This window comes from Xyrauchen texanus, chromosome 3, assembly GCF_025860055.1.
Source record: "Xyrauchen texanus isolate HMW12.3.18 chromosome 3, RBS_HiC_50CHRs, whole genome shotgun sequence".
Classification (NCBI taxonomy): Eukaryota; Metazoa; Chordata; class Actinopteri; order Cypriniformes; family Catostomidae; genus Xyrauchen; species Xyrauchen texanus.
The window spans coordinates 45481242-45496073 of NC_068278.1; the positions used below are offsets into that span (position 1 = coordinate 45481242).

General features: G+C 41.9%; 1 protein-coding gene across 2 annotated transcripts in view; it reads left to right on the top strand.

Moving 5' to 3' along the window:
• Window positions 1–14832, top strand: part of si:ch211-26b3.4 (connector enhancer of kinase suppressor of ras 2) — an 81255-nt gene that overhangs the window by 25797 nt on the left and 40626 nt on the right. For both annotated transcript variants that reach the window (XR_007968485.1, XM_052102624.1), the window contains exons 2-7: window positions 234–397; window positions 7698–7900; window positions 8111–8198; window positions 8316–8357; window positions 9169–9288; window positions 9437–9496. Coding sequence is in view for 1 of the 2 variants with exons in the window: in XM_052102624.1 (XP_051958584.1) it covers window positions 234–397; window positions 7698–7900; window positions 8111–8198; window positions 8316–8357; window positions 9169–9288; window positions 9437–9496 (677 nt within the window). In the remaining variant the exon portion in view is untranslated. The remainder of the gene's footprint in view (window positions 1–233; window positions 398–7697; window positions 7901–8110; window positions 8199–8315; window positions 8358–9168; window positions 9289–9436; window positions 9497–14832) is intronic.

The window sequence follows — 14832 nt, forward strand, 5'->3', positions numbered from 1 at the left end:
TTGTTGTTCCAAACTTGTATAACTTTTTTCTTCAATGGAACATTAAAGGCTTATATTTTGCCTTACTATCATTGTGTTCCGCGGAAGACAGAAAGACAATGACAGGATTTGTATTTTTGGATGAACTTTTTCTTTAAGTTGTTCAATTAATTATGATCATATGGCTCTCCAATGTCTCTCTTTCTTCTTTCTCTCTCTCTCTCTCTCTCTCTCTCTCTCTGCTGCTTTTTCAGGGTTGGATGACTGTTTGCTTCAGTACATGAGGACATTTGAGAGAGAGCAGATAACTGGAGAGCAGCTGCTCCACATCACCCATCAGGAGCTGGAAGAGCTTGGCGTTACCCGTATCGGACACCAGGAGCTCATTTTGGAGGCTGTGGACTTACTCTGTGCACTGGTGTGTGAGTGCATTTGTGTATTAGAGTAGGAGAGTGACTAGCTGTGATAATGATGTGTTTGTTTTGTATTAATGACACAACAGACATTTTAATCAAACTCCGCTTAACACTGAATGATTAGCACCCAGCGGGAATCTCCCAACCAGTACACAGTTAGAGAAGAGAGAGTGTGTGTAGGGTAGCAAAGATGCATTTTAGATTCTGATTGGTTGCTGGAGGAATTCATACATCAATGAGAAAAGAAGAGAAGTTAAATCTCTTAAATCAAAAAATGCGGACATCCCCACAACTGTTCATGAAACCAATTAATCTTAGAACAGAATCAGATTTCAGGTTTACTGCCCATGTAAGTAAAACCTTTACACTTTTAATTTAAACAGGTATTTGACATATGTGAGCTGCAAAAAAAAAAAAATCAACCACAGTTAAAATGCCATATCAATCAGTTATTTATTAAATAACATTTGATCCAATACAGACATACAGAATGATGTATTATAATATATATTATGATATATGGGTAGTTGACATAACTTTCAAAGCTATATGAATCTATGAAGGAATTATTTATAAGGGTATTTTAGCTTCTTTGATTGGTCTCCATTTTGAATCACCTTGTTGCCTTTTCTATTTCTGTGATGTGACAAGTACATTTTTAAAAGTACAAATGTTCCATGTAGTCTCTCAATTAAAAATGTTTTTGGTGAAGTATAGCATGGAGCCCCACATGATATGGCAACTTTCTAAATACAAAATCATACTGTACAAGAAAATATACAGTACAATTCACAGTATACAATACAATATCTCTTGAGAATACTATGGGTTTTTGTTCAGCAAACACAGAATTAACAAACAAAAACATACAAAACAGGTGTCATCCAAGCCACCCTCTTGAAATCTATTTATCTCCTTGTAAATGTTGCTTGTGACCTTTTTTTAGAACAAGATTCATCTGTACCCGATCATTCCTAAATTCTTGCTGTGATCTGCTGACCATCCAGGGCCTGTTCTCTGAAAATCTTGTTCTTTGCATTTAAGTCACTGCTATTTACACCGACAAACAGAGTTGGCTGGAAACTTATTTTGATTCTAAGGATGTCTCACGGAGCTTTTAGGAAGATACCATGAATACCATTCCTAAGACCTTTCCTGAGAGCTTATTGATATAAGAATCTATTTTTAATAATATTTGGAGCACTGAATGGGTTTCTGCATATTAATAAGTTTTGTAAGCTCTAATTAATGCAGTGATTGAAAAGCCTGAATTGGATAATAGAGAACGACAGTCATGACAGCTGTGATTTATTTCCATTAGTGGAAATTATGTCGTGTCAGTATGACAGGTGCAATGAACACCATATAAAGAGAAAATGAAGAGAGGAAGTCGGAACAGACTGGTAACAGTGAATTCGGAAACAGTAGGTTGACTTTATCTTTTTAGATAAAACAAATACAATAAAAAATAGATATATAGGCTTCTATATAAAAATGTGTAAAACAGAAATACACAACAGAAGATAATCTAAAAATCTAAAAACACCAGCACACAAGCAGAAAAAAATACATATTTAATTGTCGGAGTGGTCAGCTTACCAGCTCCGAAGCAAACGTCTCGTTCCCTGGGCCGTCCGTCTCAGGAACGCTTGGGAGCCTACCGGGTCCTCGAGGACGTTCGGGAGACGGGGGAGTGCCCTTCCTGCAAGGCGCTCAACGCTGGGGCTGAGAGCTGGGCCCAGGTTGAAGCAGAGCTGCCTGACGTTTGGAAGCCGCAGGAGGACACCCTCGACGACGGCAATTGCACCGTGTGTTTATCACCCCCGCCTGCTGCCAGACTTTCAAAGCCTGGACAGACCTCTGTTTTTTATGGGCAGGAGTCCCTTTACAGCAGTCCTGACGCGTTCTGGTCACCTCAGATGCCTCCAAACAGGGTTGGGGTGCCATGTGCAACATCCGCACCTAGACCTCTGGAAACTCCACGTCTGGCCCTGATGGGATGCGGAAGATCTAATTGGCCTACTACCTGCTGTCGTAGATATGATCAACCAAGCCAGAGCTCCCTCTACCAAGCAACTTAACGCCCCGAAGTGGCGCTTGTTCGCAAATTGGTGTTCTTCCCAGTCTGAAGACCCGCAGAGATGCGCAGTTCAGTCAGTGCTTTCATCCCTGCAAGAGAGGTTGGAGGGGAGGCTGTCCCCCTCCACCTTGAAGGTGTATGTAGCTGCTATCGCGGCCCACCACGACGCAGTGGATGGCAAGTCCTTGGGTAAGCGCGACATTTGGAAGTTGATGGAAGTTGAATCCTCCCCAGCCAAGCCTGTTCCCCTTCTGGGTTCTCTCAGTGGTCCTTTCGTGCCTTCAGAGACCCCCCCTTCGAGTTGAGCTTGAGGCCCTCTCCTTGAAGACGGCCCTCCTGATCGCTCTCGCCTGCATCAAGAGGGTTGGGGACCTGCAAGCGTTCTCTTCCAGTGACACCTGTCTGAAGTTCGGTCCGGCAGACACTCACGTCACCCTATGACCGCGACCGGGCTACGTGCCCAAGGTTCCTACGACTTCCTTCAGAGACCAGGTAGTGAACCTGCAAACACTGCTCCGGGAGGAGGCAGACCCAGCTCCTCCGTTGCTGTGTCCGGTCAGTGCTTTGCATATCTATTTGGACCGCACGCAGAGCTTTAGACGTTCTGAGCAGCTCTTTGTCTGCTTTGGTGGACAGCGGAAAGGGAACGCTGTCTCCAAACAGAGGCTTTCACCCTGGGTGGTTGACGCCATAGCATTGGCCTAACACACCCTGGCCATGTCCGCCCACTTTCGGGCTTGAGCACACTCGATGAGAAGTGTGGCATCCTTGTGGGCACTGGCCAAAGGCACCTCCTTAGCAGACATATGCAGAGCAGCGGGTTGGGCAACACCCAATACTTTTACGAGATTTTACAATCTCAGGGTTGAGTTGGTTTCATCCCGTATTTTCTCAGGTCTGAGCTGGTAGAAATCGGTAACGCGGTAACAACTGACCGGATGTACCACTTGCGCCTAGCGCCCTTTCCCTCTGCTGAGGTAATATCGTGCACTCTTATCCCAGGAGATCCCACTAACTCAGCTGCCTGGATGACTCCTCCCTAGCCCTCTGGTCCGCGAATTCTGCGGAGGAATTACCCATTCAAGCCCAATGTGAGTACTCAAATTACACTGTACTGGAATAGGTGCTCCACAGGTCGTGCCCCGTGTGGACTTGTCCCCCTGTGTGCATTTTCCGTGGTACTGTCCCCTTGCAAGCGGACCCGCGTCTCCCTTGGGCAGTCCTCACTGCCCCCTGGTCGCCGTGTTAGAATGAAACTCCTCCCTCCCAATGAGGTAGGATCTACCACCGCGCCATTCTCCACATGCGACCTAAAATCCCATTTGATGTATTCCACCACTCGTTACCTCCCCCAGCCTGGGCAGGTGTGGTCTCCACAGGGTCTTTCCCCCTGAAAGAAAAGGAATTGGGAAAGAACTCCTTCCCCGATGTGTGTGATAGCGTTAAGATGGCCCCAGCCACTTTAACTCTATGCGAGAAACATAGAAAGAGAAAAGGCACGGCTGGCGCGGCTTGCTCCCATGCTTGGCACGTCGCCTTGTTCCCCCCATATCGTGGTGTAGGGAACCAGAAGGTTATGACAATCTTATGGGGCTTTCGGTAAGGGTACGTACAGTCTGACACGACCTGTCGTTTTGGCACACAACTACCTGCCCGCACCTGTGTCAGCAGCGCACGTACACGGTTCTGCACATGGCGTGATTCAAATTGGACCCCTAGTGTCGTTTCTTCGACACAACATCGAAATGAGCGACAGACGGGGAACGTCTAGGTTACTGTTGTAACCTCCATTCCCTGATGGAGGGAACGAGTCCTCCCGGCCACGTCGCTGAACCGAGCCACTGTCACGTCCGAACCTCATTGTCGGCTCCTCAGGCATAATCCTGAATGAACAGACGCATTTCCCTCCCTTTATAACCGTATATAAATGCACTGTAAGTCGCTTTGGATAAAAGCGTCTGCCAAATGCATAAATGTAAATGTGGTGAGAAACAGATCAGAGTTCACCAGAAGGAAGAAAGTAACACACATTTGGGAGGAATAAATGGCAGTAAATAATGAGAGAATTTTAATTTTTGGGTGAACTATCCCTTAAGTGCAGCCTGATCTCATGAAAATTACATGACTGAACATTTTAGCAAAAGGATATTATGTGAATCATTACATGTAATTCTGCAATTTCAAGGTGAAATGTCCACTGAGAGGTGCTAAAAGCAAGTATCATCCATCCATCCATCCATCCATCGTCAACCGCTTATCCTGTGTACAGGGTCGCGGGAGCAAGTATCATGTTCTCAAAAAAAGAGTAAATTTTAGGGTTAATGCTTTAATGAGTTATGAATAAACCTACCTCCCCAACCTAGATCTTTAACAGGAACCTAACCAATAGTATCATAAAAAGCAAATGTGAGATGATATTTGTTTTCTATTTTGAAATGAACAAAACCGACATCCATACACTTAATGCTACATTTAAACCTAACCGATAGTGTGATAAAAGCCAATGTGAGATGAACAAGAGAGACATCCCTAACCTAAACCAGATATATAAACAGATAGTGTCATAAAAGAAAATGTGAGATGAAAAACACAATAGCTGAAGCAGTCACGTCATTTCATGGCGCTTCTATGACACATTGGGCTAAAGTGTGAACTTCCGTGCTTTGTAGGTCTCGAGCCCATTTGGTGAAATGCCTGCAGGTTCACACCAAAAGGATGTTATACAGTGAAGAGGAATGTATATTTTATTAACTCTACCCCCCAACCCTTACACTAACCATCAGAGTAAAAATTTGTTTTTAGAGAGAAAATGGAACCTCCAAATCAAGGTTATCACTAACAATGTGAACACAATTACTTCCTGGTATTAATGCAGGACGAAAACCCAGATCTCTTACATAGCTGTCGCAGCTCGCTTCTGGTCGCACCACAGGACAAGGTATTCATGCTTGAGCCCATGCAAAAATGTCTGATGGGAGATTACGCTAGTAATTTGGAATAAGGGGGCCGATGTCAAAGTACTGGAACATTTGGAAGGAACGTTCCGACATCACATATGATCCTGTTGTTCGGAATACCCCTCCAATCCATAGTATAACTAGGAGTATAAATACTGCACTTGCTAGACTTGCGACAACAGTAATACTACAACATGGTAAACAAACCAAATGGAAAAATTGAGAAATAAAATTGTTGTTAACAACAGATTTTAAACAGACAGTTGTGAATCAGAATGATCAGGTGATTGAATTATTCAGCCAATTGATTGTCAGAAATTATGGGTTTTAAGAGCACATCAGTTTAACCAAGCAGCAGTTCTGAGAAAATGACATTATACTGAGTAATGACGTTTTCAGATATGAATGGAGACTTGATGATGTTTTTATTGCGTTTCACTGTGTAGGCAGTGTTTTATATCAGAGTAACCTTGTTAATGTGTGATGGCTGCTCTATAGTCTGTACATGTGCTGTGTGGACATTCAGAGGTCCTTTATGTAGTTTTTGTTTATCCTCTATTTATAGTGTTGCTTTTATGTCTCAGACTCTTTCGGTTTATCAACCTTAGACCTAGATTAAAGGACTAGTTCACTCAAACTAGTTTCACATCTAGTGTCTTTCGAAACCCACATGACTTTTCTTTTTTCCACTGAGTTATTTAATAACTCAAAATAGAGGTTACTGTGCTTAAAATTGAAGTGACAACTATGGTTACTGTAGTAAAATCATGGTACATTTTTGTAAGGTAAGGTTAGGATTAGGGATAGTGGTTGGTGTAGGGTGTCTGTTGGACTCTAAATTAACACAATAAACACACTTCAGTGATGCCACAAAACTGTATGTTAGTATTTAATTAGGGCTGTAAATACTATCTGCCACTATTTGCACCTGGGTACAAATTATTTGGACTAAGTGTAAATAACATCAGCCTTGAATATATAATATATATAATATAAATATATACTGTAATTGTATGCCGTTTTATGGATGTTTTATGGTTATTGGCATAATTTTCTTCATGGCAACAAAAATTTTAAATTGTATATATCTTTACATGGAAGAGGTTAGTAAGTGATTTTTTCAGTATATGTCTAGTGGCTATAGTTTTGAAATAGTGAGTATTTTAACATTTACGGATTGGCCCTATTCACTTCCATTGTAAATACCTCACTGTTACCCAGATTATTGCTTTATTTATAGAAAAGTCAAAGTGGATTTTTGTGGTAATCAATAATCTGTTCTTTACACAAACCTAACATATGGCTTCAGAAGACTTAATGCTTGGTGCATCATGCATGGTGTTTTGTTTTCTTTTGGGAGCATGACAGCCCCTGGTCATGTATACTTTTACTACATGGAAAGAGCAGCACAGTCATTTGGGTTTTGGGTTCTTATTAGTATTTTCTTTTGTATTCTACAAAAGAGAGAAGGTTCATAGGTTTGGAGTGACATGAGGGTTAAAGGTTTAGTTCACCCAAAAATTTAAATTATCCCATAATTTACTCATCCTCAAGCCATTGTAGGAGTATATGACTTTCTTCTTTCAGCCAAACACAATCGGAGTTATATAAAAAAATATCCTGGCTCTACCAAGCTTTATAATGGGAGTATATGGTACCTTAGATTTTGAAGTCCAAAAAAGCACATCTATCCATCAAAAAAGTAATCCAAATGGATCCAGGGGGTTTATAAAGGCCTTCTGAAGTGAAGCACTGCGTTTTTGTAAGAAAAATATCCATATTTATAAAGTTATAAACTATAATCACTGGCTTCCAGTAACGGCTATCCACGTGTTTACAAGAGAGTCAAGTTTTTACATTTACATTTATGCATTTGGCAGACGCTTTTATCCAAAGCGACTTACAGAGCCCTTATTACAGGGACAATCCCCCCGGAGCAACCAGGAGTTAAGTGCCTTGCTCAAGGGCACAATGTTGGTGGCTGTGGGGTTCAAACCAACAAACGTCTGATTAACAGCCTGATTAACAGCCCTGTGCTTTAGCCACTAAGCCATATGACGTAGGCGTATTAAGCTCCGGTGAGATCATTTTTGGGTGAACTAACCCTTTAAGTAAATGATGACATAATTAATGTTCACTATTCTTTTTAAGACAGTTTACACATGCTTGTCTCTGCAGGAGTAAAGTGACAAAACTGGGTTCTGTTTATTTAACTTTGCATTGTTAAGCATAAATATTTCTACCAAGATTTTTCTCCTGTTGCAGAACTTTGGCCTAGAGACAGAGAATTTGCGAACTTTGTCGCACAAACTCAATGCATCGGCTAAGAATCTGCAGAACTTCATCACGGGTCGACGTCGTGGGGGACATTATGACGGACGAATCTCACGGCGCCTTCCAAATGACTTCTTGACTTCAGTCGTTGACCTCATTGGAGCAGCAAAAAATCTGCTGGCATGGTTGGACAGGTAACAAAAATGACCTGAACAGAACCTTAACTCACCTGGACTGAAGTGAAACAAAATGAAAAATATGAATTAAACTCTGGAAAGATGACCCAAAATATTAGAATAAAAGCAAATTACAGTAAATCCTGCTTTTAATGATGTTATGAAATAGGGTTTGTTTGTCTACTGTAATTCCCTCATCTCTTTGTGTATGTTTTGCTTTGTTTGCAGGTCTCCTTTTGTCAGTGTTTCAGAATACTCAGTGCTGAAGAACAACATTGTTCAGCTCTGTCTAGAGCTAACGACCATAGTACAACAGGTGTGTGTATGAGAGCAATACTCTAGGTGTGTGAGTGAGTGTATTTTGATATGTGACACACAGCGCTGTCCTTTATTATTTCTTTGACTTGTTTTTGTTTTGTTTTGTTTTTCTCAGGATTGCACAGTATATGAAACTGAGAATAAAATTCTACATGTGGTGAGTGTTTTTCAAACCATATACACATTCTCTCTCTTTCTTTCACACAAATTACACCTATACTTAAAGGAATATTCAGGTTTCAGTACAAGTTAAGCTCAATCAACAGCATTTGTGGCATAATATTGATTACCACAAAAAACTATTAAGACAAAAGAGCTTTATGTATTGTTAGTCAGTTTTTAGGTTTTTTATTTTTAAGAATTTATTTATAAGAAGTTTACATTACTGTTTATATTTTCATTTGGAAATGTGGTCCTCACAAATTTGTACACACATACAAATTTGTTTTAGCAAGAAATTTTGCATTCACGGTCAGCCCTTTAAAACATGTATTTGAGACATTATTGTAGAGTCACATGTATCCAGCCTGCTCTGAAGCAAAAATCTGTTAGGAGTGTGTGATTGGGGGTGTGCGTGTGTGTGCATGTGTGTGTGTGTTTAGCCTAAGGTTGTATATCTTCAATAATGCAGACTGTGATTTTTTCCCCCTTCAGTATCACTGCCCTATTGAACAGAAAGAGAGAGAGAGGGAAAGAGACAGAGAGAGAGAGAAGGGTGGTGGTGGTGGTGGGTAAGGGAGTAAGGGAGAGAGAGGAAGATGAAAGAAAACATATGGCATGAATATGCCATATTAACATAGCATATGACTTTTTAGAACAGACTTATGATGAATTATGGGTATATTTCATGTGAATACTTATACTGCTGCCAGTGTTCTGTTCACTCCAAATTCAACAGCTATAAGTAGACTGAAATATTAACTACTATTTCTCTCTCTTTCTCTTTCTGTTTTTATCTCTCTTTGCAGTGTAAGACTCTATCAGGTATCTGTGAGCACATTATTTCATTGTCATCCGATTCGCTGGTGTCACAGTCGGCCCACCTAGAAGTTGTTCATCTGACCAACGTTATGCCTAGTGAGGGCCTGGTGAGTAAACAATACTGTAACAACTTTCATCATTGACAGAAATGCATCCCAAAGTTTGGAAAAACTGTATAAATCTGGTACAATTTAAATGATAACTAAATTATTGATACAACACCTCACAACCATTCTTTCTCTCTTCTCTTTTCAGGGCATGTACATCAAGTCCACATATGATGGTCTTCATGTGATCACTGGAACCACAGAGAATGTGAGTTCACAAGTGTATTTATTCTTTACCTGTCTCAATGAGGGTCCTAACAAACGTTTTATTGGAGCTTGCTCATATAAATCCCACCAATCAAAACTGGAAGAATTATAAACAATCTCATTCCTTCTTCCAATATTTTATAATAACAAACATAAAATACTATGATATCTGACTGATATGATCATACTGAAGTTCTGTATATGTCCTAAGAAATCCTAAGAAAACTCAGTGGCTAAGTCTAGCGGAAATTAGGCAAATGGCTGAAATTGCTTACAGCACCTTGAACAGTTATAATAGCACTATTTGAAGTGCCTTTGTGCATCCTAAAAATTTTTGTTTTCTGTTCCCAGTTTTTAGTTCCAGACATTAGATATACTGGACAAGAATATAAAGATAATGTCTGAGGTTATGAATAGATAAAACAATTCTATCCAGACTTTAGCATTATATATATATATACAGTATATATATAATGCTAAAGTCTGGATAGAATTGTTTTATCTATGTACATATATATATATATATATATATATATATATATATATATATATGATTGAATCATAATTTTAGAGTATAGACGATTGTCTGAGTCACTTAATCACTTAATGGTTTTACTGGTAGATTAAAACCCGTGTATGTGTTTATGTGTATGTCAATTCCAAGATCAACATTGGTGATGCTGTGTTTAAGACCTCCATAAGGAAACTGAATCTATCTAGAAAACCTTAACTGAGGTTTCTTGAGATTGTCAGTGCTCATTACTGGCAATACTGCTTTGAAAAAGGACATGCTGTGCTGCAGTTTTTCTTCTGTTGGGACAGCAGATCCAGGTCATCCTCACAGAGCAGGCACTTGATTTCTGCACTGGGAAGAGTGAGGCTTGGATTGGTGGATTGTCCCAGTGCTGTTGTTAAATAATTTATGTTAATTTAGGTTGGACTCAAGCTACATTACATTTTTACTTCCCATCTTTACTAAATGAACATAAATCTTTGTTCCCCTTCTGTCACTCACTCAACGTTGTGTTGAATGTAGTGACACAAGAGGTCTTTCTTGAGAACCTTGCATACCTCTGAACTTGAGAAAAGGCCAATGAGAAATTGGCAGACAGAATTTGCATGTCCTGCCCCGGACATACGTGTATAAAGGGAAGCAGACGTGCGTCTGTCAGTCTGATTTTTCTTCGGAGCCAAGCGGTTGTGCAGCAGCAAGCTGAGTCTCACTACTGTTCCACTCACCTCTATAAGCAGAGCATTGCTGTTGGATCTACAGCTCGTTACCAGCGGCTTTCTCGCTCTCTGCACACTGTGCAGTCCATGCCCCTGGGGGCTTCGACAGCGCTTCTGTTAAAAGAGTGTATGCCTCTAAAAGAGAAGTATTTTCCCTCTAAAAGAGTTTATTTTCACTCACAAATGAGCAATACACAGCAGATGTTGAATGTCCTTTTCGGAGGCATCTTTTTAAAGATGCCCTTCTGCCCCTGTGTAGTTCCTGGATGCGGTCGATATCTCTCCAAGTCTGACGGTCATAGACGCTGCCTCGTGTGCCTGGGTAGCAATCACACTGAGGCAGCGTTTGTGGATGGTACATGTTCTCACTGCCAGAATATGACCATGGCAACGTTGCGGTCGCGGCTTTCATTTCTTAAAGTGAATGCCACTTCAGGCACCCCCCGCGTCGCTCCTTCTTCCCACTCCTTCTTCCCATGGGATTGAGGATGACCTGGCTGGCGATGGAGGCGATTTGGGGATGGCAGCGGGCTCGGTTTCACCAGGTACGTCCCCATAAACCACCCGCCCCCCCGGCACACTCGCTTGCCTCTGTCCAGGCTCGAGGTGAGTGTGGCTCACGTACTTCCTCAAGTTTTTGGCGGTAAAGAGGTAGACGTAAGTGATTTCGCACATCATGCTGCGGCACGCCCCAGCACAGCCGCGCCACGTCTGCACGCCGAGGGCATCCCCCTGCGTCCAAGCAACAGGCAGCTCTGCCTCAACCTGGGCCCAGCTCTCAGCCCCAGTGTCGAGCGTCCCGTAGGCGGCATATGCCCACCGTCTCTAGGACCCGGATAGCACCTAAGTGCTCCTGAGACAAGATCACTCTGTCCCCCGATGGAGGTCCGGGAGGAAAATCCTTATTTTCCTTATTTTCTTTTGCTGCACCCCTTGGGCTTTTACCCACGCTGTCAGTAAAAGAGCGATTTCCTCACTCCCTGGGTCATCTAGCCAGAGCATGCAAAATCCTACAGTCCCGGTTCAATCTCCGGCAGGCCGGCGCTGACGAGTTCCGAAGACGTCTCTACAGGACCTCCTCCTCAGTCTCTAAGCCCCTGCCGGGTGCGTGGAGCAAGGTAAGTGTTTTGAGTCTTTTCTCAGCACCAAAGCCTCGGGATGCACTCTTGCCTCCCGAGGTGTTATTACCTGCTCCCCATTGCATTTTATCAAGTTGAGCCTTATATTATCATTCTTAGTAGAATGAGATGAATCATACAGAATTAGAGATTGTATTTATCAATTATATGTGATTGCACATCTCTACTCACATTTTAAAGAGGTCCATCAGTCTATAATCATTCATTTGTCAGGTACAAACGTTACCACAGTTCAAAGCAATTTTCAGCATTATCTAGCAAGGCTAGATTAAGATTAATGTTTAAAGTCTTAGAGTTGTGCAAATCTGATGGTCCTTGTAACCTTACAAAAGAGAAGTCTGCTTTAACTGTGTGGAAGATCAGGAGAGCCTTTCTGACCATTGAGGACGCCTGGGCCGTTTGATTTATGACGGTGAAGAATTCCAGGACTTCAAAGGTTGAAAACTCTAGATTCAAGTCATATTATTTCAATTCTTCTGCATGTATAATACTACAGCTCAGACCCAGGCCGTGCCCACCCCATGCGGGTTCGAGTACACTCGACAAGAAGTGTGGCATCCTCGTGGGCACTGGCGAATAGCTCCTCCCTAGCAGACATCTGCAGAGCAGTGGGTTGGGCAACACCCAATACCTTTGCGAGATTCTACAATCTCAGGATTGAGTCGGTCTCGTCCCGTGTTTTGTCAGGTCCGAGCTGGTAGAACTCGGTAATACGGAACAGCCGACCGGGTGTTCCGCTTGCACCTAGCGCCCTTCACCAAAGTGATCCAGCATGCTCTCTCTCCCAGGTTAGCCACTAAGCTCTCGCTTCCTGGATGTTCTTCCTCCCTAGCCTTTTGGCCTGCGAATTCAGCAGAGGAATTTGCAGCCAGACCCACTATGAGCCTCAAGTGCTCTGTACTGTGGTAGGGCTCCACTGGTCTAATTCACTCTTCAGGCAACTCCCTGTGATGTATTTTCCACGGTACGGTCCCCCTGTCGGCGGACCCGAGTCTCCCTTGGGCAGTCCCTCTGCCCCCGGTCGCTGTGTTTGTAGAGCTCCTCCCTCACCAGGTAGGACATACCACTGCGCGACTTCCACGTGTGGCCTGACAACCCATGTGACGTATTGGCCACATGTTACCTCCCCCAGTCTGGGCAGGATGGGGTCTCCGCAGGGTCTTTTCCCCCTGAAAGAATAGGAACGGAAAAGATCACCTTCCCCGACGCATTTCATAGCGTTAAGATAGCCCCGGCCACTTTATGCTCTATGACAAGAAACATAGAGAGAGAAAAGGCCGCGGCTGGCTGGTTTGCTCCCATGATAGTCATGTCGCCTGTTTTATATATTTATATATATATTACTGTATACAGTATATATATTTTTTTACAGTAGTATATATATATTATTCTTAATACCTCACCAATGGTGTGGAGCTGTGTGGACACATAGAACCTTATTGTTTCAAAGGATCTAGGGAAAGCCATCTCTAAGGGTCCTGCCCGCAGGGTACACAGTAGTTCAAATGCAAAATGTGCAGCAATATGGAACAAAGCCCATCGCTCTACTTTTGCTGCTATGAAACTTGACGTAAAACTTGACACAATTGTTCCTTTTGTGACTCGGTGGAACACTGCCATTTTAAAATATTCTGCTCTTTTAAGAATATTCTTGCTGTTCAAAATAGAATACCTTGCACCTCTGCTTTAGAACAAGTGATGGACTATCAGAAAGCAGTAAGGGTTAAAAGTGTTTTCAGTGTTTTTAGATGAAAGCTTTGACCTAGCCAACGTCATTGCAGTTGATTTTATGGTCATTAATTTTTGTTCATTTTATGATCGATTTATGTTGATTTTATGGTCATTCATGTTTGTAATGCTGTTATTGTTTTATGCACTTAAAGGGCACCTATTATGGCATTTAAAATGTTCCTAATATTGTTTTGGGAGTCCCCAACAACAGTTTTACATGCATGCAATGACAAAAAACACTTTTATTGTCTTATAATATGCATTTATGTTTACCTGATTTGCTCACCGACTCCCAAATGATTCGTTCAACGACTCATTTTTCCAAACCCCTCCTTTGCGTGACGCTAATCTGCGGTGATTGGTCAGATGACCCAGTCAGTTGTGATTGGTATACTCTGTGCAGAGATTGTCGGAAACGGAACGCCCATCACCGCTTTGTAGTAAAAAAAATCTAAATCAGAGAAGGAATTTGAGTTGATTTATGTTAGCGATCATAGCCCAAAGTTCGGTGGTAAACACCCAATCAGTTAATGTTTGCGTTAGCCCAACGCATAAACATATTGATAAAGCACTGCATTACTACAAGTTATTGCTCTATTCTTTATGACAACTCCAATAACATCGACAAACATTTCACATATTTCAAAAAAATTGACATTGGAGACCTAGAAGCTGCGCTGAGCATAACTTACACAACACACACAATTACTTATTAAGCATGCTTAAAAACACATAAAAGCAACAATTATTAATAATAATTACAGGTTGTGATTCGGAGGAGGAAGCTGATCCAAATAAACTTGGTACTGAACCTTCCTTCAGTATCAACCGGCTCGCGAATCCACACTTGAAAGCATTCATGTTCGTAAAGCAATCGTCATTAAAATGACGTGAACACAGCACAAGTTTCGGGCTATACTTGTGTGGTATAGTTGTAAATATAAACTCTAGCCACTGATTCTTCACATGATCGTCCCTGGGCAGTGAAAAAAAGGTCACTTTTGATATGCACTTCAGAACACAGCGTCTTGTTGTCGACATGATGTTTTCAAGTTTTCCGTGGTGTCTGCGTGCGCAATGAGTGGGCGCGGCCAATTTGGTAATGTTTCGTCTTGACGTCACAACGAAAAGGAAAATGACTCATTGGAAAAACGATTCATTAAACTGACTCACAGTCGACTACTACTTTTGAGAGACAATAACTTTTTTTACGGTGAACTTTCATATATAAAACTTT